General features: G+C 40.8%; 1 protein-coding gene across 5 annotated transcripts; it reads left to right on the top strand.

The window, feature by feature from the left end:
• Window positions 1–18,345: 18,345 nt before the first annotated feature.
• On the top strand, window positions 18,346–22,873 carry LOC119742682. Of its 5 annotated transcripts, none has more exons than XM_038218841.1 (4): window positions 18,346–18,462; window positions 19,278–19,502; window positions 20,357–20,544; window positions 22,096–22,873. In XM_038218841.1, the coding sequence occupies exons 3-4, from the start codon at window positions 20,512–20,514 to the stop codon at window positions 22,702–22,704; spliced, it is 642 nt and encodes a 213-aa protein (XP_038074769.1). In that variant the 5' UTR covers window positions 18,346–18,462; window positions 19,278–19,502; window positions 20,357–20,511; the 3' UTR covers window positions 22,705–22,873. The 5 variants fall into 5 exon arrangements, with proteins under 5 accessions (XP_038074769.1, XP_038074768.1, XP_038074771.1 ...); XM_038218840.1 differs by having other exon boundaries at window positions 19,097–19,502; XM_038218843.1 differs by lacking the exon at window positions 18,346–18,462 and having other exon boundaries at window positions 19,007–19,502; window positions 20,378–20,544.
• Window positions 22,874–23,852: the final 979 nt, after the last annotated feature.

Here is a 23,852-nt window from a genome sequence, read left to right as displayed (position 1 = left end):
ATTAAAAGACCAAGGGCTGTTGGTAATCTTGACCCTTATTCTTTTAAAAATAAGAAAAACTTTAGAACAATTCATATTAAATAAAATCACGAATTCGCAGGATTTAACGAGGAGTTCAGAATTTAATGGGCTGGGATGTAGGGAATTGTTTTGTTTCAAAAATCGAGAGGACCAGACAAATTTGTCTAGAATATATATTAAAAATATTCTTTGACGTTCAGTTAATGGTCCAAGGGATGCTGGTTACCTTGATATTATTTGTTAAGAAACTAAGCATAGTTCCTATTAAATGTTTCCCAGAAATCCACAGGATATTTAACGGAGAGTTCGTGTAGGTGTTTGTCGTTGTTTTACTTTAAAAAACGACCAAGCACATTTTTATACATGTTCCCCAATTACAGCCGGGGAATAAAATAGTGTCCTATATATTCTTGTCTGGAAAGCCATTTCGAGACGATGATTGACAGGCGAACTTCAAAACTTATACATTGTATATATCTTTGATGATAAGCGGCCTTGGAGGTACTTGCACCAAACATCGGTCAGCATGCCTTCTTGTAGCTGGAAAGATCGTGGTCAAAAGTTGATACACGATAGCAGATAATTGACTCAAGGATTTTACGACTGCATTATCTAACCACAAGTGCGTGTACTGGAACAATAAAACGATGTGTAGGCTGCTGCAGGAGGGAACGTTGTTTATAGAATCCATGAACGAAGGCAGGAAGTTTACAACCTTAGCCTGACCGCAGACTGTTTACCAATCGGATAAGCATGTTGTTTTGTGGCCTTTCGTCCAAACGCAATGAGATTATCGGGAGGATTATAGGTAACCATTGGTTACCGTTAACCGGTGGTAGGTTTACAATGATCGGTACTGTATCACATGGGTAGTGCCAAACTTCTAGAGGTTAAACACCATCCCTACCTGGGGGTTGAACTCAGTAATGATCTCAAGTGGTCCACTCACATTGATCAGATCATCTCTAAAGCCAATCGTATGCTCGGGCTACTCAAGAGAAACATCCACCACTGCAACAGTAATACCAAGTCCATTGCGTATCAGACACTAGTCAGACCAAGGCTAGAATATTGTTCCGCCATTTGGGATCCTCATCATGCGTCGGATAAAAAGAAATTAGAAAGCATTCAACACAGAGCAGCTAGATTTGTTATGCAAGACTACAGCAGGGAGTCAAGCATCTCAGCAATGATGAATAAACTCAAATGGGACACTCTTCAAGATCGAAGGACCAAAGTTCGATTAGTCACACTCTACAAAGAAACCCATGGGCTTACACCGAGTAATATGGAAGATTATCTGAACATCGTCAACTCATCAAGGGGGGTTTCTACTAGACAGACCGGACCTTTCTCATATAGAGTCATCACCACAAATAAGGACTGCTTTCGTTACTCAATTACCCAAAGACCATCCTAGAATGGAATCAACTTCACCCTAACATCCGCTCTTCACCTGACATTAAGACTTTCAAACTGGCACTGGACAACATTAACATTCAAGACCTGGCTTCCAAAACCCAATCAAGAATTTAGTTGCTGCACACCTGACCCTGACCAACGTACGTCGACAACCTTCTAGGTGTTTGTACGTTTATGGAACAGCAACAGAAACAGAACAGAAGCTACAAGCGATAAAGCGAAATCGGTAACGAAGCTCTTTGGACATGGTGTACATGTACATTTGTACAAGAACTGAATACTCTTGATTGTTTATGTGACCTAGAAAATAGGCGTGTATACAATGGCTGTAAATAAATGTAAATTAAAGGTATTGAAATGATTGGCCTTGGTGCCCCCTTGAGTTGGCCTTGGTGCCCTGTGGAATTTTGATGAGGGCAAGGCCAAAGTGGCCTGCCCCTTTTTTGCCCAAGATCGAGGCCTGCACTATGCGAATGTGCAGGTCAAATAGGAGAAAATTTGAAACTGTCTTGTGGGCATGAAGTCCCCATGATTAGTGTCACGTGTACAATCGGTAATCACATTCCAGTAGGGCAACGAAACGGTTAATTAAGGTTCTGCGTGATAGCTGATGTAGTACGGTTGTCGTCAAACAGAGTCTAGTAGAAGGAACAAATGTTGGAGCCAAAACAAAAGTGTGTTCTTCTAGACAGTACACGGAATGTTTCAGTCGCGCGTATTGAAATAGATTCGCTGTATTTTGTAGGAACCGTGAATGCATTGTGTATGCCAAATCCATTGTACGATATTATAGGGAAACATAACAGGTGTTAGAGACCCACGTGATCCTGATCCCAGTTGGTCAGGTAAACCAAATGACACACCGGAACAGAAATGCCAAAGCCCTCGCGACGAGAAAACAGCTGCAGTTGAGACAAGAGCGCAAAAGCTAAAGAAAGTCACGAACTTGCGTCATCTTAAAGCTCCCGAAGTGCAAAATCTCTCCGAATCTCGTACGTAAATAATTAAAGCGCAACACGAACATCCGTTGTTGGAAAAGCTACTGACCCTCTGGGAAACAGGTCAAAGCCGACGAACGGGTAAGGATAACGAAACTAGGTATTTCGTCTCGGACGGATTACTCTACCATGAATTCGCTTCACCGTCGACAGAAAAAATTGTGTAATCACACAGCTAGTACTCCCAAAGAAAATGCACTCTATGGTATTGAAGCATGTACACAATTCCACCATGGCAGGGCATCTTGGTATCAAGAAAACAAAAGACCGCGTACTTGCAAATTTCTTTTGGCCAGGCGTGCAAGGCGACATCAGAAAATACTGCGTTTCCTGTGACATATGCCAAAGAACGGTCGCGAAAGGTCGTGTCGGCACGGTTACTCTACATGTAGGTAGAATACCTTTAATTGATACGCCGTTTAGACGAGTAGCCGTAGACTTGATAGGACCAATTCACATTCTGACTTTGGTCGACTATGCAACGCGCTATTCGGAAGACGTAGCCCTATTGAAACAGAACGCGTAATGGAAGCGTTGTTTGAAATCTTCACTCCAATGATCTAAATGAAATGCTATCAGATATGGGCGCACAATTCACCTCCGATCTAATAAAAGAAATAGGCAGACTTATGTCAATGAAACAACTGCAAACTATACCCTACCATCCAATCTGTAATGGACTTGTTGAGAAATTCAACGGTACACTGAAACGAATGTTAAGGCGCATGTGCAGTGAGAGCCCGCGTGATTGGGATCGGTATATCCCTGCGCTGTTGTTCGCGTATTGAGAATCTCCGCAAGAGAGCACGGACTACTCTCCCTTTGAGCTCATGTACAGTACGGTTGTTCAGTACGAGGTCCTCTTACTATCCTCAGAGAGTTATGGACTGGAGAAAAATTAGATAAAGAGGTAAAGACAACTTACCAGTATGTCATAGACTTGTGTGAACGGCTAGAGTCTACTTGCGAACTAGCTTGAGAAGAACTCGCGAAGTCCAGTACTAGCTATAAGAAATACTACGACGCGCGTACTTGAGATCAAAAGTTTGATACTGGTCACCAAGTATTAGTTGTCCTGCCAACTGACGTGAACAAATGACTCATGCAATGGAAAGGGCCATTTCCTGTATTACGGAAAGTTGCACAACACGACAACTGTATTGAGATGAACAGTAAGCCACACACATTTCACGCAAATCTCCTCAAAAAGTACATAGTTCGATTCACTCTGTTACCTTTAAGAACGGTAAATGCACCGGCTACTTTCATACCCATGATGAGTTTTGCTGGAAAACATACAGCATGTCGTTAATTTCATTGATGATATTCTAATATACACGGATACTTGGGAACAACACATCGAAACAATTCAAGATGTTTTGAACCCCTTGCGCAAGGCAAATTATGGCCGGATATGATTTCCTTGATTTTCTAGGGCACATTGTAGGAAACGGTGTTGTAGAGCCACAGACGGAAAAGATCACAAAAATCCTGAATGCATCTTGTCCACGAATGAAAAAGGAAGTTCGATCACTTATAAGCCTTGTTAATTACTATTGCAAATTCATTCCGAACTTTTCCGATCGGACTAAGAAAGGAAAACCAAATCATGTGAAATGGGAAGAGGCACAGGAACATGCATTGAGCACGCTGAAAGCGCCACTTGTATCTGCGCCTATCTTGCATCTGCCAGATCACAGCAAATCTTACATTCTTGGTTCAGAAATACTTGAAAATGATCGTCTAGGCAAATGGATTACAAAACTGCATACTTATGTACACGTTAAATGTTACTTGAATGAGGTTTTTGTGTGCGTTTAAATGAGCATGTTTGTTTTTAAACTTTGTCTGTGTGAAAATATGTATACATGAATTGGCACAAACATCTACATTTGTACATTTGTACAGTATGACCCTACATTTTCCACTGCAGATATTTAAAGTGTGTTTGAAACAGATTTTGAGGTTTTTAGTTGATGAAGGGTTACGATGCTCCAGGCTTTAAAATACTTTTAAGAAAGTGCCAAGTTCCATATTCATGAGCAATACAGTGATGTCATGAGCTGGAACTTCAGTGTCACTGCTGTTTAAGGACGGAAAGTTACAAAGTGTTCTGGTTGAGGTTGATGTGACTGTTTGTTCATTGTGCACGAGGCACAGGCAGTCAGTCAGATACTTTAACAACAAACTGCAATGCAATGAATTTTAGTTTCACAAGTTACACAGAAAATCACAAAGCTGTAAATGTGAAATACCTAAAGCGATATCACAGCAACAGAAGAAACAACTATTAAAGTGTACAGGCATTGTAAAAAGTGCACTGGAAAAAAGATGACAACTTTCTACATGCAGTTTACCATTACTTTCATATAGACATGAGGCTAGGATATTTCCAGGTTTTAGTGAAATTCATCCAATTGCCTTTAAATTCTGTTATACAAAATTACAAAAAGACCCTGAGAAATCTTCACCATGGAAAACATAGTGAACTCTTAATAGAGCACAAACTGTATTATCATTATCGAGAGTTGAATGCATAGAGAGCAAACTCACCGCAAATCCAAAATGTTGAAGATCTCTGAGGTGAAGTGCTGTTGTGTCCGACAGTGATAATTATCTGTTATGACTGGCAGCACCAGCCACCGTACATTGTACGTCAGAGGTGCTGGTGGAATGGTTATCTTGTGGGTCAAGACCTGATGCACAAAAACAAACAAATTTAAAGACCAACTCCAATCAGAGAAAATAACTTTACTTTGATTTTTTTTTAAGCATGAGATATTTGTAAGTTTAATTATGAGTTTTCAAGTGAGACACTGCACAACAAAATCAGTTCACACTGACAAACAGATCAATGAATTGCAAATTTTGAATAAGAAACATTCCAAATTTGAATACTGTTAATATACATGTAGATGTACAACAATTGTACACAATACCTGAAAAAAAAATTAATGCTTTAAAATATGAACCTCTTTGTAAAGTTAGAGATAAACCTATATATAAATATCTTAATTTGGACGGTTCCCAAAAATGACCAATTTCTACAAGCTGCTGTTTTTGTGTGCGTAATTCAAAACTGCCAAGCACAAATAATGCTATGTACTATCACCATTCTGGTATTTGAACTAGTATGCTTTTCTGATACTTGATACTTGATTGATGCCTCATAATATTTTGATATATTTATTTGCCTTTTTTAATGGGCTTTGTATTAATCAACAAAAGAATGAATCAAATTAGGTTTCGCCCTGCACTGACGTATAAACACTGTATACTCAGTGTGGTACCTCCCGAGTGAAATTTGGAAAAAAATCACTCACGACGCAAAATTCCATCTTAAGCCGTGTCCGCACTGGACTTTTTTTGGGGAAGGTTTTACCGAGACGATGGTAAAATGAGAAATGGTCAAATGTGACCACTGTCCGCACTTGGACTTTCGACACGGGAAATTTTACCCAGACCATGCAGACCGTGTGGGAGAAGTGACCGAGCTGTCACAGTCACGCGCACAGGAAATAAAATGCCGATCACATTTTTTTTCAGCCCCCGATACGCACAGTATAATATTACACACACCATTAAAATGCACAATATAATCGTAACATACGATGTTATTTCATCTTGACGATAAATCTTGACGAAAATGCCTACTATTATGACGCATTTGTGATGGACGACATCGAAGCCATGCGGCAGCAGTTCCATCGGTAATCGCTGGTTCCCACCGCATGCTAACAGAATCAAAGCTATGATGTACACTGTAGGACCGGAACAAGGGACTGCGGCCTACGTACGGTGCCATGCAGACTATACGGCGTAACAGGACGAAATTGGATCGTAGATAATACAAAACAAACATTGGTGGAGAAAAAGAATAACTGCAAAGTATTTCCCAGACATGCCAGAAAGTGATCTTGATATTTTCTGTGAATGTATTCTCCGTTAAAATATATTTATAACAAGATTTTACAGCTCGGACTTGACACACCGCAGCGTACGTGTTTCCACAAAATGTTCGGCCACATCACGTGTGGGATCGTGCTGTTTCTGTATGCATGATACTCGCACTCGGGCCGGATTTCACTTTCCTGAGCCACTTTTACCGACTCGCACTGGACTTATCCTCTCGGGAAAAGTGACCTGGTCAATTTTCCTGGGCGCGTGGTCAGTTTTCCTGGGCAGCAGTTGGCCAGTAAAAGTAACCGCTGGACTCAGGAAAAGTAACTGAGAGGAAAACGTCCTAGGCTGTCCGCACTGGACTTAAAATGGGAAAAGTACCCATAGTCTTGGTAAGTTTGACCAAAAAAAGTCCAGTGCGGACAGGGCTTTATAAAAGAATGAATGTTTTAAGATATGAATGGCTTTGTAAACTTTGCATTCATTCATCAGAAATTCACAAGTTTGACAGTTGAACGAAGGTTCAAGGACAGAGGAAACGACAGACGTGGCGGAGGTGTCTTTATCTTGGTTAAGGATGGTTTCTCAGCCATTGAACTTTCTGAAGATGGTTGTGAATTACTCGGGTGCCAACTACCGCTCAAGCCAAAAGGAGAGGACATCTTCATCTCTGCATATTATAGAGCCCCCGACTCCTACAGGCCAGAATCTCTAGAAAACCTAGACAGAAGTCTGAGTAAATTGCAGGCTCAGGTAAACTCCCCATTCATCATTCTTGGAGGAGACTTCAACATCCCAGGCATGCTTTGGAACTCAAGGACTGGTACATGTACTTTCTCGGCAAACGGTATTCAATCCAAAATTATCAACATCGCAGATGACTACAATCTCGAACAAAAGGCAAATTTTACTACAAGGAGAGACCCAGTTACAGGAACAGATAACATCTTCGATTTGCTCTTCACCACACGTCCAACTCTGGTTTGTAATGTTTACAGCAACTCCGGAATTAGTGATCACGCAACAGTGTTAGCTGACATAAACATCACCGCACCTCGCTCTGTCAAGCCCCCTAGGAACATCTTCAAGTGGAATGACGTGGATGAATCCAAGCTGAAACAAGTCAGGTGTGTTTACAAACACAAATGCCCCGCAACCGTGACTGTTTCCATGACATAACACCACTCTAACATCAAATTACATGTACCTTGGTCAAATGGAACGTTCATTGACAGCATTAGTGTCTTCTGTAGGTTTTATATGAATTAATCCCTAATCCCTATGATCTCAGAATAAATACAAGATTTCTATTGTTTTAGCCACTGTGACCTTGACCCTTGACCTTTCGACCCCCAATGCGATAGGCTCCTTAGGATTGCCAAGGACAATCCACAAACCAAATTTGAAGTTCATATGTAAAGTACTTTTGTTTTTGCCACTGTGACCTTGACCCTTGACCTTTTGGCCCCAAATGCAAAAGGCTTCTTAGGATTGCCAAGGACAATCCACAAACCAAATTTGAAGTTCATATGTAAAGTATATCTCAAGTTATCGCGCTGACAAAATTTCTATTGTTTCAGCCACTGTGACCTTGACCCTTGACCTTTCGGCCCCAAATGCAATAGGCTTCTTAGGATTACCAAGAACAATACACAAACCAAATTTGAAGTTCATATGTAAAGTATTTCTCAAGTTATCGCGCTGACAAAATTTCTTTTGTTTTAGTCACTGTGACCTTGACCCTTGACCTTTTGGCCCGTAATGTAAAAGGCTTCTTAGAATTGCCAAGGACAATCCACAAACCAAATTTGAAGTTCATATGTAAAGTATTTCTCAAGTTATCGCGCTGACAAAATTTCTATTGTTTCAGCCACTGTGACCTTGACCCTTGACCTTTCGGCCCCAAATGCAAAAGGCTTCTAAGGATTACCAAGGACAATCCACAAACCAAATTTGAAGTTCATATGTTAAGTATTTCTCAAGTTATCGCGCTGACAAGATTTGTCCGGACACACACACCCACACACCCACACATACTTGTTTCACATGACTAGTGTGGACTTTCCATTGCTTTCGTGTAGTTAAGAAAAACCAGTGAAAAAACTCATTTTTCTCAAACTGTGAAAACTCTTTCAACCCAATTTTTTTTCTATGATTCCCTTTAGTGTTTCTCTTCATTCTGCTACAGATAAACCTAACCCCAAAATGCCTCTAAACCTGTTTTCCAGAAATGGGGAAACACTGTGTGGACGTGGGGTAAGTCCACACAACGTCGGTGCTACCTACATTATGTGGACGTCTTTTGTTCGGAAGTCCACACTGCGTATGTAAGACAACCTCACCCACCCACACACCCACACACCCACCCACCCACCCACCCACCCACCCACGGAAGGACAAGGCGGAAACAGTATGCCCCTTCGGCTTCGCCGCGGGGCATAAAAATCTGTCCTCAAGCTTAAGACCGAATTCATGCAGTCATCTCCAGAAACCAGAACAGTTGAGGCAAATTGGAGTATTTTTAGGGACAGGCTGAAAACTAACGAATTAGTACCACAAAAATCAGTCCAGGGACATTCTAGACCTTCATGGCTCACTACTGTCCTAATCCGCTGCTGCAGGAAGAAAGAGCGCAGCTATGTGAAGGCAGTAACAAGCGGTCTACATTCAAACTTTTGCAAAAGCAAGTGAACAGCGAAATCCGAAGGGCTAAACGCACACATTTACAAGAAACTACATCTACAGGTAACCCCCAGAAATGTTGGCGCTACATAAACAGCACTCGTAAAGACAACACAGGGGTTCAGATTCTGAAACCCAACGGGAAAAATATCACATCTGACCAAGAAAAAGCTGAAACCCTACAAGACCAATTCTGTAGTGTTTTCAGCAGGGATGACACCGATGTGCAGCCAGTTCTACCACCGAGTCCCAACCCAGACTTGACAAACATCACCGTGTCTGTTAGAGGAGTCCTCAAGTTACTGACGTCGCTCAACTTGAAACTAGCTGCCAATGAAGTTGCCCCAGTACTCGCATTCATATTCCAACAATCACTTGACCTGGGTTCTCTTCCATCTGACTGGAAGAAAGCCAACGTAACACCCATTTTTAAGAAAGGCTCTCGTGCGGACCCGGCAAACTACAGACCTGTGTCGTTGACCTCTGTTTGCTTTAAGTTATTAGAGCACATCATTGATAGCCAATAAATGAAACACCTCCAGGAACACGACATCCTGAACGAAAACCAACATGCTTTTCGTAAAGGCCTGTCCTGCAAATCCAAACTCGTAACAAATCACCACAGATATGGCAGTACTTGACTTCTCCAAAGCATTCGACATAGTTTCTCATCAAAAACTGGTCCAAACATTAGACTACTACGGGATAAGGGGAAAAACACAGAGATGGATCAGGGAATTCTTAACCAACAGGTCACAAAGAGTTGTGGTAAATGGAAAATCTTTGAAATGGCAAAGTGTCGACAGTGGCATACCACAAGGCACCGTGCTTGGCCCCCACCTGTTTTTACTTTTCATCAACGACATCAGCAAATCGGTGACTGGCACAACTTGCCTTTTCGCTGACGACTGCCTGTTATATCGGAAGATCTGCTCATCAACTGATGAACTGATGTTCCAAAAAGACCTGGACAACTTGGCTCACTGGGAGCAAACCTGGGGAATGAAATTTATCTCCAGCAAATGTAACATTATGCGAATCTCCGGGAAGCGGGCCCCCGGCAAAACTAACTACACACTGTACACCATGTTAGGATCCAACCTCGTAGAGAAAACCAACATGACATATTTGGGAATAATCATTCAGAATAACCCAAGTTGGAATCACCAAACAGCACATGCCACTTCCAAAGCAAGTCGTATATTGAACTTCATCAAAATAAATTTTCATTCTGCATCCAGATCAGTCAAAGAAAAGCTGTACTTAGCACTAGTCAGACCACACCTAGAATATGGCAGCATTGCTTGGAACCCTCACATAGCTAAGAACATAACAGCCCTGGAAAAAGTGCAACTGAGGGCTGCTCGTTTCGTAATGCGAGATTATTCCAGACTGAGCAGTGTGACCGACATGTTGACAACCCTAGGCTGGTCTTCACTGGAAGAGAGAAGGAAAGTTAACCAACTTACCTACTAAAATAATACACAACATAGTTCACATTAACCCATCATCCATAGTCCCCAAACCAGCACCACCTCGTAGACTTCACAACCACCAGTTCACAGAAATTGCTGCAAGGACAGACATCTATATGCAGTCATTCCTACCCAGAACTATCCGGAAATGGAACAAGCTCCCTCAAGACACCACAGACGCCCCAAACCACAACACCTTTAACCCTAACCCCCTAGGCCCTTGTTGCTTACAACCATCCTCAATCCTCCAAAATCCTCCAAAATTTTGCAACTCCGCCTAAATTTTTCAAAATTGTCAGACAGTCCTGCCTCAAAATGCATTCATCCTCAATCCTCCAAAATCCTCCTCATCCCAAAACTTTGCACTCGTGTTTAAATGAAGGATAAACCAACGCCAAATCCTTCAAAATCATCAGACAGTCCTGCCTCAAAATGCATTCATCCACAATCCTCCAAAATCCTCGTTCTTCAATCACCATTCATCCTCAATCCTCCAAAATCCTCATGTGCTTCAATCACCATTCATCCTCAATCCTCCAGAATCCTCATTTGATTCAATCACCATTCATCCTCAATCCTCTAGAATCCTCCAAAACCGCCAGGAGGATTTTGGAGGAGTGAGGTGGGTTAGGGTTAAGGATTTAATTTAGCTCCACTTCCCCAAGGCCTCCTTGCTAGACTTCCACGTGGAGTATTCAGGATAACCGCCAAGTACCAAGTACCAAGTAAAGGTGCAATTTTTTTTTATGAAATTGAACCCTCATTCCCCCCAATTTAAAAAACTTACCTGGAAAGCAACTAAACTATTTTGCAGCAAAATTAATTTCACTGGGTTAAAGTGTTAAGTTTCCAATAAGCAAGAATGGACAAAATCACATGAATGGGATTACACTTAGCTGACCTGGCAAAGGAGCAAACGTCTTCACCAAGTAAAAGAATAACAAGTCACCTTTGGATTTGTCCTCCTCATCTTCATTGGGAATAGCATCCATAGTGATGGCCACATCTGTTGGCATCTTGACAACATCACCCTCTGTAACTGTGGTTGACGTTACCTCCCCAGTTGGGACATCATCAGAAGTTGGTCCCTGCTTCTCATCCATTTTGGTGTTATTACGTTGGACCAAAAACACACTGGAAATATAAAGAAACTGCACATAAAGCAGTTGTATACCATTGAAAGCCATGACCAGTGGGATATCTAGGGGGAGGGGTCGAAATTTGAAATCACAACGTGCACCTGAAAATAGTATGGTAACCATATCGTGTACATGTCTCTATGCAGTGCGATGTATATGTGGATACCATACCAGTATGAGATGCGAGCTGTAAATGTCGCCACAACACGGCTGCGACGCGACAGTTCTATCTGAAAAGCCACCAAAATCATCATTGTTTCCCCATATTTTAGCCAGTGTAGTTCTGTTTCAAGTCGATCCTTTGCTTAATGATGACTGCTGCATGGTATTTAGGTGAGTTTAATCCCAACTAGGTTTGGATAATCAGGGAAAAGGACAATTTGAGTTGAGGCAATTTTTCATGGCCTCCGTCATTTTCTGACTGCTGGGGAAAAAATAGTTGGGGAAGAATTCCATACATATTGCATGCACATCACTAATATTTCCCCACAGTGACCTATCAGCCATCAGAAACGGATGACATGTTTAAAAGTCAAATTTAGCAGGGAAAATATTGAAACGTTTATGAAGAAAACACTTCAAATTTTTCAGACCAGTCTCTTAGGGTTTGTGCACCGGGTGTCAAGTGATGTCCAGATATGGAACTCTTCCAATAGTTGTCAAAACATTTGGGACTCTCAATACTGTCTATGAGAGTCCCAAATATTAAGGTATTGAAAACTTGCAATACAAGATGGAGATGAGAAACTCCAGCTCCAATGCTCATCACGAATTTGACATGTAGAGCTGGAGGCACATCTAGTTTTTGTCCAGCAGTTGAAAATTGGCGGAGGCCTTGAAATTTGGCAAATACTAAAGTTTTCCCTTTTCCCCTATTATCCAAACCCAGATGAGATTAAGCTTACTTCACACCATGCAGCAATCATTTACGAAGCATTAGGTCGACTTGAAACAGAATTATGCTTTCTAAGTAAGAGTTGAGGCTTTGCATGGTGGAGATACTAAATAATGAAAGGTTTGCGGAAACACCATGGGAGAATAATTTCTCAACTAAGAGAATGGTTCTGAAAAGCACCAGAGGTATCAACTCGACGTTCCGGTCAGTATGCTCTGACTGTCTTCAGGAGAGACATTTCATTATTTATGCTTTATACTAAAATATGAAAAAAATTATGATTTTGGTGGCTTTTCTACCTTGTATACTGCATTGGGGCTGCTATTGATGACATGTATACATTCTTATGTTGTTTTCAGAAGAAAAATAAGATATGGCTTGATATAGACCCATGAACGTGGCTATATACATGTACATACATGTATGCACTCAATATTTTGTTATTGCTGCCAAGAGGTTTAAGTGATCATTTAAAGCTACAGTCCATCATTTGCAGCTATCCAAAACTATATTTAGTGTTGAATAACTACTTGGTTGAAAGATAGCAAGGGGACAAAAACTCCCTGTGAAATTATTTGTTCTGGCATGCTGTCATTGGGAAGAAATCAATGAAAGAAGGCCTTTCCAACGATGCATCTAAAGGCACATGGTTGGAAATTTCTGTTAGTAGTTCCTTTTTTTAGTTGGCGAAGTGCGCGCAAGCGTTGACACGATGCACACGCTCGCGCGGTTGTTTTAATTCATCAGATCAGTGCGTGACATTGCGTAGCTGCAATTAGCTCAGTGAGAGCGTGTCTCCAACACTGAATTCAGGCCAAATTCAAAACAAGATTCAGCATCTTTTGATTTGAAATCGAAATCCTAGAATGTTGTTTTACTCGAAATGTAGGCCTACAGCTGAGCTGAGCTGAAACTTCACCAAATTAGTTGTTCAGTACCCTTCTTTAGATTTTGAGCGTGTTTGTTGCTTCAAACGAGTAAAATACACAATTTACAAATGATGGACTGTACCCTTTAGAGAATATTTTGAAACTTTTATTTTGTTTTCTTTAAGTACATTTTTGGGGGGGGGGGTGGGGTGGTCCTTTTTTGTAAACAGAAGGATTATTGCTGCCAAGAAGTGTTAGTTATTACTTCAAGAATATTTGGAAACTTTTTTTATAATGCTTCAGTGCCCGATGCGCATTCTGTGTGCACCAGTACCAAGGTAGCAAGTTCAAAGCTTATGATGTTCTCATCCAGAACGAGCTTTAGCAAAGAATTAAACACTTAACAGATACAAAATAAGAGAAAGCAAATTTAAAGATTTACTTTCTCTAAATTTACTTTTTTTCAGTTGTGTCTTTACATAATCATTAATCTCATATTTTTAACAAACATTCGTTTCTTGACCTTTTTGTATAGTTACCTGGGAAAGATTTCCATATACGAAGTTCACTCAACACCCTGTGTACAAACCCTATGAGATTGGACTGAAAAATTCTAAGTGTTTTCTAAGAAAATGCTTGTATTTTTTCACTGCTCAAATTGACTTTGATGACATGAAATTGCTATCTGGGGGCTTGTTAGTCAATACAGAGGAAAATTAGTGAACTTCGTATATGGAAATCTTTCTGTTACCTGAATGTTCTTTGAAATATGGAAATAAATGTTGAGATGAATAGGAGAGAGTAACCATTTCATCTTCACATATGGTGACTGTCAAAGTATTTCCTGCATTCGTTTTCTTGCAAAGTCTACTAAGGCCTAAAAAAAAAAGTGTTATGTTGGCGTAACCCGACCGACCCTAAAAATGCGGCCGACCCTGGATATTTTTTTTTTTTTGAAGGGAAGAAATATAATTAAAATCTATAGAAATGAATTTTAAATACGTTTTGAAACCATTTCTGACCGTTTCTCCTCAATTGTATGACGATAGCGCGCGTGGAACTTTGGAGTGCACAATGTTTTGCACCTTCCTCTCCATGACACAACGAACATGCAGAAGATCGCGCAGGCCTACAGCGCGCGTGCGGAGATCGATGCACGATGCATGCATGATAGATGCACATGTACATGTACAGTACATGTATAGCCTCGTCCTAGACTGTTGCACGGCGCGAACTGCTACATACATGTACACTATTGAAAATACTTCGCTATTTATTCCATGTTAAAAAAAAAATAGTTCATTATAATATACATTCATAAATACCTCAGACAGTTTAGCCATTCCTATTGGTCGAGAGCCCGTCACGTGGCCGGTATTAAACGGATGATAAAGACATGGCTAGCTGGTCTTAAACACTTTTCCAGTGTCACAATAAAATGTGGACTCCTAAAAATCCAGTGCCTCTTATCGTTTCATTGGTTGAACGTTCACAATCCTCACGTAGGCATGCGCAACACTACCAGGGAGTTAGAATTTTATAGTTCTAAATTCAAAACGCAACGCGCCAGGTGCGTTCTGCGCGACATCGCGTAGAACATGATACGCGCGCGTCAATCTCCATAAAAGGGTTGTTTTCATCCTACTCGCCAGCTGGGGTAATTATCAGCACCCAGACTCTAAGTGGTATTAAACAGAGTGATAAAAACCTCCGGAGCACACATTTATTCCCTTATTATTTTAATTAATTTCCCACTATTTTACACGATAACAATTGATATATATTTATTCTAAAAATGGTAAACTATTCTGTAACCCCGGCGGCCGACGCGACCCGGCCGGCCCCCGGCCCGTGGTTACGCGCATACGCCGTCGCATCATGGCGCCCGGTACCGAAGCGTACAGTGTTTCCATCAAGGGCAAATGGGGATCTTCGGTCATTTTCGACCGTTTAATGCGGATAAATTTGAGTCTAGAGCTGGGGGTAATCGCCCAGAGCTGTGCCGATGGTGTAAAAGCGGGTTACACCGTGCTAAAAATACAAACTTCAAAGGAAGAATCGGGTCCATACATGTATAAAGATGTCGACGCAGATGAAACGGCTAACATTTTGTCTGATTTTGGATTCCGCTTTTTAATATGTACCTTTGGAAAGGTTGATGATGAGTTTAAAAGTATACAAATATTGTGTGTAGCCTTGTTTTCTTTTGTTATCGTGTACTACTACCGGCTTAATGTCATTTTCGTTGCTGGGATTAAAAAAAAAAAATTAAAAAAAAAAACCCACCTACCTACCCTATTTTTTCTAGCCCGTTACGCCAACATAACTTTTTTTTTTTTTAAACCTAACCAAAATTAAAACACATATTGCAAGAGCAGTCTGTACTTTTAATTGATTCAGTACGACTTGACTTACACGTAATGGAACGAGACGTCTTTATTGAAGGTACGAGTTGTCCAAGGTACGAGTTGGCATAATGATGTCACATTAAATGTATGAGTTGTCCAAGGTACGAGTTGCCCAAGGTACCAGATGACCTGTTTCCTTGCACATTGGAACAGCAATACTGGGTGATTTGGCAATAAATAGTTATGCGGTACCCGCTGCTAAAGTTCAAATCGAACTGGCCAACACATCCCGTTAGCTCGGTGGTCGAGTGGTAAGACACCTGCACTAGAAAGCACTGGACATCGTGGGTTCGAGTCCCACCGGCTTGATTTTTCCCAACTTTCACTCGGGAGGTAACAGACTGAGTATACAGTGTTTATACGTCGGTGAAGGGCAAAACCTAATTTGATCAATTCGAAAAGTTTACATTATCTTAAAGAAACCTAAAGGTTTTTTTTTTGTTTTTTGCCAGAGGTAAACTTTTGAAATCACTAAATCCGACTTTTTGCCATAGGTAAACTTTCGAAATCACTGACTATGACTTTTTGAATTGACATCATCATCGATTCATGATGGACTGCAGACAAGCAATCGTTTCTCGGGCAGCGCAATGGTTCATCAGAAAACTGCAGGATCATCCGTAAAATCAAAAATAAAATAGCAAGAAATACACAGTTTGGTATGGAAATATATTTAGAGTGTAAAAATTCAGTTCGGTAATATTTGCAAGTAAGTCTCTAATGCCGTTGAAAAATGGCAATGTTGATTTTCACCATTGATTAAGGTCTATAGGTCAGTCGAACTGCAACAATGTCACCGTGTACGGACGGCCACATTGACCGGTCAGCACGGCACAGGAACCGTGTCACTTTGCAGTTTGCACAGTTGGCTAGGTTTACCATACGTACCGACCCATGAACCTGGCAATGTGAATAATTTTTACGAAAAATGCGTACCGAAGTTCCAGCGTTCCTTTCAGTAGAGCTAGGAAAATATTGAAGTATTAACTGAGAAAAACAAAAATTTTCAGACCAGTCTCATAGGGTTTGTGCACAGGGTGGCAAGTGATGGCCATATACAGTGTATGGGAATCTTTCCTTTGATGTTAATTGGGAAAGATTCCCATACCTGGCCATCACTTGTCACACTGTCACACTGTGCACAAACCCTATGGGACTGCTCTGAAAATTTGTAAGTGTTTTCTCGGTAAAAATTCAAAATTTGACACTGCTAATTTAGACTTTTTAGGACAAAATATCACTTTCAGATGGTTGATTTAGGTCATTTAGGGAAAAATTACGGCGATCATGAAGTGTAGGGCCCCTGTTTTGTTTTGATCATATTGGAGTCAAAAATGTTTTTTTTTTTATTGCTCAAAAATCACCTTTACAATCAAAGCAGTTTTTCCTCAATTATAATGACACCCGTTTTGCAATTTTGAACGGATTTTTGGGATAGAAACCACGATTTTCCTGCGCGGTTTGTGCCTTGCGATTCAGCACGCCTAGCCCCATAAATGTGGCCTATTTACTGGACTGCCTCCGTAAACATAGGCCACACATCCACATGTACAAAAATCGTGTCGACTTTGCCAAATTTTGATTTTCACATTAGGCTTAGTTTGTAGGATTTTTTTGCTTTAGAAGCATACTCACCCTCTTTATAGGCTAGTCAGAAAGTGCTGCCTTTTTCAGATGTCCAATTTTTGTGAAATTTCATGTTGAAATTTTGATACGCAAACGTGTAAAAATGAATCTGGAAATTTCACGAAAAATATACATCTGAAAAAGGCAGCACTTTCTGATTAGCCTATAAAAGAGGGTGAGTATGCTTCTAAAGCAAAAAAAACCTACAAACTAAGCCTAAATGTGAAAATCAAAATTTGGCAAAGTCGACACGATTTTTGTACATCATATGTGGCCTATGTTTACGGAGGCAGTCCAGTAAATAGGCCACATTTATGGGGCTACAGCGCGCCGTGCGTGGCTATGGATGCCACGCTATACAATACACGCAGTACGTCTATGACCACTTCTTGCAGTACGTTTCACTAAATACAATAATGCAGATTTCACCAATAGCTAATATAAACAACCAAATTAATGTTACCATTTATTAAATGGTTAAATAAAATTAGTAATACTGACGTACCAGTAATAAGAAAGTGGCAAAGGTAACAACAGGTACAGTTTCGGCCACTCGGAAGACAGTGCCGTACAGCTACAGTCGCGTGTTTATGTTGTTGAATGCTGCCCTCATGTGTCGTTCGATGGGCATGCAAGCTCTTTCGAAACATCGGCCTCCATCGCAGATCACAACTGCTTCAGGTTCATACTGAACTGGCATCCTTCTTTTTTTAACGAGACGCATACGTCTCCCGTAACGGAAGCCCAATAATACCTATTTGTCTATTCTTATTTGACAACTGACGCTTTCTGAGTAGCTGTGTGGAAATTTCATAATCTTCAAATAATTATAGTAGACAAAGCCACAGCTGGGAATGAATCGAATTTTCAGAAACCCTTTAAACCCATGTTTTCTTTTTTTTCTGGAGGGCGCTGTTTACGCTGAACATGGGGATCAATGTTTTTGAGTTTTTCCCCTTGAATCCCCCCCCCCAAATTTATGTGATTATTGAAGACAAAGGAGTTATTGAAAATGGCTATCTATGTGGTAGGTACCCAAGAGATTGTGGAAAATTGTTTGGTAATCCTTACTTTTAGGACACCTCTATTTTTTACGAAACGAGTTCTGTTCAAAACTGACTTTTGCAGATGACTGTCCAGTAGTCAGTACCAATTGACTTTTGCAGGCTAAAACAGTCTTTTTTCTTCATATAAACTCATGTTAGTTGTAGTTTTGAAAGCACTTTCAAAAAAATGTGACTTTCCTACCTTTTTTCACAGTCAGACATGCATGTTGTAGTTCTAACACGCGTGAAAGCCCTACATAATGAAAGCCCGATGCTGATTGGCTGCTAAAAAAAATAATTAAGATGTTTATTTTTTGTCAGCCAATCAGCATCGAGCTTTCATTGCATTGAGCTTTCACGTTTGCCATCTTGGTTTTTGAGTCTGTTTTCTGGTTGTCATCGTCATCTTTTACCCCTCAATTTCCCTCTAAAATCAAAGCCCTGCCCTCTTTCCACAAACTTAAACCGGGAAAAGTTCCGTACTCGGACGTCAATTTATCTGCTGTCAAACATATTAAGTGTCATTTAGTCAGCTGTTTTGGTGAGCCTTTTCCTTCCTATATTATAGGAACGGGGTCCTAAAAGTAAGGATTACCAATTGTTTATATTCTTTAGTTGGACACCTCGTCGCAAAAGTAATTTTAAGAAAGCAAAATGTAAAATTGTCCAGTTTCCGGACACTTCACAATGAATATTGAATGGCTGCTGCTACGGTATTCGGTTACTCCTAGAAATATGATGCTCCGCGTGAGCGGAGCGGCATAGACACAGAACCCCACAAAATGGTTAATTGCAGCACAATCCCTCATGACATATCGTCAGTCCACCAAAAACGACCAGGAAATGTTTTGACGCACTCGCATTTAATTTGCGTTGGACAACACGCGCTATCTGCCTCAATTATGGTGAGTCGAGCCACATCATCCCCGGGGCTATGAGCAGACTGACGGGCAGCAGCCGCAGATCGAGTACCAGTATGCCTGCATCAATGATCCGAGCCAGAGCACTGCCAATGGGGAAGGTAAGATGGTAAGAATATTAACCCTGACCCTCCAAGAATCCTTCAGCATTTACCCAGAGGTTAAGGTGGATAATGCCACCAGCAGTGAAGGATAATTAGAAGAAGCTGACCAAAAAGCCAAGGGGCAGGCATTTGATACAAGGAAGCACTCTTCCCCCCCCCCCCCTCAACCCATCCCCCCCACTTTGTTTTCAATTGATATATCGTGAATTCATATGAAAGAAGGGAATGGGTAGACAACAGCATGTTTAATACAGTTGTCTTCACTCCTGCACTTGTTTAAAAAATAAATAAAACAACCATCAAAAATTCAGCATTTTTTTAAGGGGTTTGGGGTGGGTGAGGGCCAATATTGCCAATGGATTTTACAAATTGGAATTTAAAGGTGCAAAGAGTGTGCCACTGGTGTTATTTTAAGTTGATTGAATTTTGGAAGACTCGAGAAGGTTTTAAGCAAAAAAAAAAAAAATAAGTCAGGGTGGCAATACATTTTGAAAGCTGACTTCAACAGTTAATTAAATATTGGAATTTGTCCCTCACCTTGCCCACCTAATGTTAGGAATAAGGTTAAAAAATGAGTGATTGCTTACACCCACTTACATGAAATTATGTGTTCTTGACACGCACGGCATCTCTTGGGACTTCCTTGCCTGTATCCTGTTTTTAAGGCTACAGATTATCTGTCCCATTGAAGCGCAACATACATGTCGACATTTCTACTCTATAAACTCCTGTCTTTCCCCTCTGTGTAGCCCTCACCCGGAGTGGCCTGAGGGATTTTCTGTAATACAGGAATCAGTATCCAGGATAATTACTCAACGTTTCCCTCGACCATTCTGTCCTCTCGTAAACAGCTGTCCTTATTGAGATACCAGACGAAGGAAGCAAAGGGGATTTGGAGGACGAGACTTGCTACACAGAGCACAACTTGTCGCTGCTGCTGCAGGAGGAGCGTCTGGAGAAGACTCTTGAGGAGGAGCGGACCACGTGGGCCCAGGCAGAGCACAGGATGAAAGGCAATATAGAAAGGCTTTGTACAAAGGTAAGCGGGCATTCCATCTGGTCTTGGTCTAAGAATGAGTTTGGATTTTGTTCCTGAGTGCAACAGGTAGCAAGGGCGTCAATCGCTTCTCAATAACTGGGTGGGTGGGGGACATAACTTATCAGAACGAATGCAAGCGAGAAGCCATAACGGCTTGGGATAAGCTAAGGGCCCCAGAAAATTTTGGATTACAAAGGCTTTGTGGTGCAATCTGAGGCAAGTTCTGACCCTTATTTTTCAGCAAAAGATCATGAGTTAAACATCATTCTATTTTGGCGTTATTGAATCAGCTGTTCTGAGCTATTGAATCAAATGTAGGCTACAATTTTTATTCGGGACAAAAAAGGGGGGGAGACAAACGCTGTGATTTCCCCCCCCCCCCCCCCCCCCACTTTAAAACAAAAAGGGGGGCATGTTCCCCCCTCCCATATCGACACCCCTGACAGGTACACATACCTGACAAGTGTGGTCAAGCCACTGCGGTACCAGAGGACGCTGTCAAAAAACTTGGAATCAAATCCAGTAAACTTGAATCAAATCCAGTATTTGGATCTTTTTTACCTGGACTTGGAAATTCCCCAATATACTTATACAATATACATACACTTGGATTTCCTGGGTTTGGATGCCAAACTTCCCAATATTTGACTTGATTTACCTGTTGACAGTGCCCTATAGCACCTCAATGGCTTCAACTTGAATGGCAGGGATCAGTACCAGCTGAAACAATGGAAAGAATCCGAGTCCAGTCTTGAACCAAGACAAACATCCATCTTGTTGCATTCATACATGTACTCTAGTTGCATTCATAATTGGGCAACAACACATGTGTGTCCTGAAAGGGAATGTACATGTACATCATTGGCTTTTGTTGTAATTTTCAGAAATGAACTATTTGAGGGGTTCGTTTAATAAATCAAATATTGTTACACTAACATGTTTGAAGTTTTGTGTTCGAAAATGCCGGAAAAAACAAGAAAAACAAAAATGTTCAAGCAGTCTGGTTCCCTGACTCCACTAAAGATAGAATAGATCAATATTTAAAGATGCCGGAAAATTGTAAGGTAAGGGAACCTGTCTAGCCTGCCTGCACCCGTTCATGAACATGTAACCAATAGCAAACTAAATTTGGACTGAAAAAAGTGGTAAATTTGGATCAGTAGTTGAAAAATAGTTCGGTTTTTCCAACGGTGGTCGGCCGACCATCGTTGGAAATGTATACAAAAATATTATTTTCTTGAAAATGACTTCACACCAGGTGCCAAAATTTTACAGGATGCTTCATACTCTCATTCACCAACATCCTAGTAAAGTATTTCGTAAAAACTTGGTAGCTTTATTTTTCGATGTTTGCAAATGTTGTATATTCCCTTTAAAGCTTTCATGCTCCAACTGCACACATCATAATGAAACTGCATAAATGTCGGACATTTAGTTGCGCTGTCATGGTTGTGATTGGTTACACATCATGGGGCAGAGCCTAATGGATTGGTCTATTAAAATTCCATCTGTAAACAAATAATTTCTCTGCCCATCCTTCTTGCTCTCCAGGTTGAGTATTTGTCCAACACAAACATGTCACTCAAGCAGCAGCTGTCCATGATTCACACGTCCAGTTTGAAACGTCTAACCAACGACAGTGAGAACCAGTCCATTTTGCAAGAGTTACTGCAACACATGTCCGAGGAGCACACCCAGCTGCTGCACCACCATCTAGCACAGCTACGGCTGTACGCTCAGGCCTGCGCATTATCCAAACCAGCCCCCGAGGAATCTGCAGCTGAATCTACAGTCTTGGTACCAGACCTGGCTGACCAATCACAGGACATCTCACACATGGCCATGATGTCGTCCTCAGAGGACACCTTTGGGAACATAGAGCAGACAGTCGTCATGACGATAACGTCTGAGGAGGATTCGGAGCCGCTCGGCAACACCGTGGATAACCCCGGAGATACTGTGGGACATGACTCCTTGACTTTGGATAAGGACGTTCACTTGTCACCAAATGACATTCTGTACCTACTGACAAGCGAGGGACTGTCACCAAGACATGACACCTCTGAGTCGGGTCACGTTTATCAATCAGGTAGAACTCATCCACATCACAACACAGGCTGTGATGTCACGCAACAGGATTTTCACAACAACAAAAGTTGAAAATTGATTCTTTCCAACAGCATGCCAAAAATATTCTGCCCCGATGGCTTTGACAAAAGAACGTATGAAGACAAATGTCAAATGAGGGGCCACTATTAAAACGTGGGAGAACTAACATCCTGAAAGCCACTTAACTAAATAAAACCGGACATATTTTGTAAACAGTGTACACTCAGTGTTGTCTTAGGGCTTAGTTGGGGGGGGGGGACTTGAACTAATGAGTTGAGTCTTCATGAAAGTTGGTCTTACCTGAATGAAAAATTTTACCAAAGCAACTGGCCTTGGTCTCTCCTATCTTTTCGAGTTCTCGATGGGCAATCCCGAATCCGCTCAGTGAATGGGCGTCGTTGTAGGCCCAAACAGATCCATGTAGGTCCTCAAATCTGTTACTGAAACATAAACGATGCAATTATGATTAACATTGAAACATTTGGTCGTATGTATAAAAACTAGCATTTGCTTTTTTTTTTTACTACATATTTTTAAGCATAACTTTTATTTGCATGAATAAAAATGAGAGCAAATGCTTTCACTATTTGCTTCAAGCTAAAAGTATTTGCTTTTTTACTTTTTGGCTTTTGCTAGACTAGAAGTGTGGACTGGTTTCAAACTTGAAAAAAATATAAATTTCAATTGACCTCAAAATTAATAAAATTTTAAAATCTAAAACTCCAACTGTGGGACTTGAACCAGCAACCTTCAGAAGTTCAGATTTAGGGTCATCAGTCCGTATTACTTGATTAAGCACAACTTCACACTATTTTGTGGTTACAAAATTAACTGTAAAGTTTCAATTGACCTAAAAAGTAGTAAAATTTTGAAATCTAAAATTCCCAGCGTGGGAATGAACCTGCAACCTTTAGATTTAGAGTCAGCAGTCTGAACCACTGCACTAAGCATAATTTCATGCTTTTTAGTGGTTACGGAATTAACTATCAAGTTTCAATTTACCCAAAAGAAATAAAACTTTAAAATCTAAAATTCCCACCCTGGATTTGAACCCACAACCTTCAGATTTCAAGTCAGCAGTCCATACCATTGGACTAAGCATAATTTCACACTTTTTAGTGGTTACGAAATTAACTATGAAGTTAAATTTACCCCAAAAGACATACAATTTCAAAAACCAAAACTCCACCCCTGGATTT

Source organism: Patiria miniata, unplaced genomic scaffold, assembly GCF_015706575.1.
Source record: "Patiria miniata isolate m_02_andy unplaced genomic scaffold, ASM1570657v1 HiC_scaffold_6, whole genome shotgun sequence".
NCBI lineage: Eukaryota > Metazoa > Echinodermata > Asteroidea > Valvatida > Asterinidae > Patiria > Patiria miniata.
Note: the sequence above shows the minus strand (reverse complement) of the source record. Positions and strands in the feature narration are given on the sequence as shown.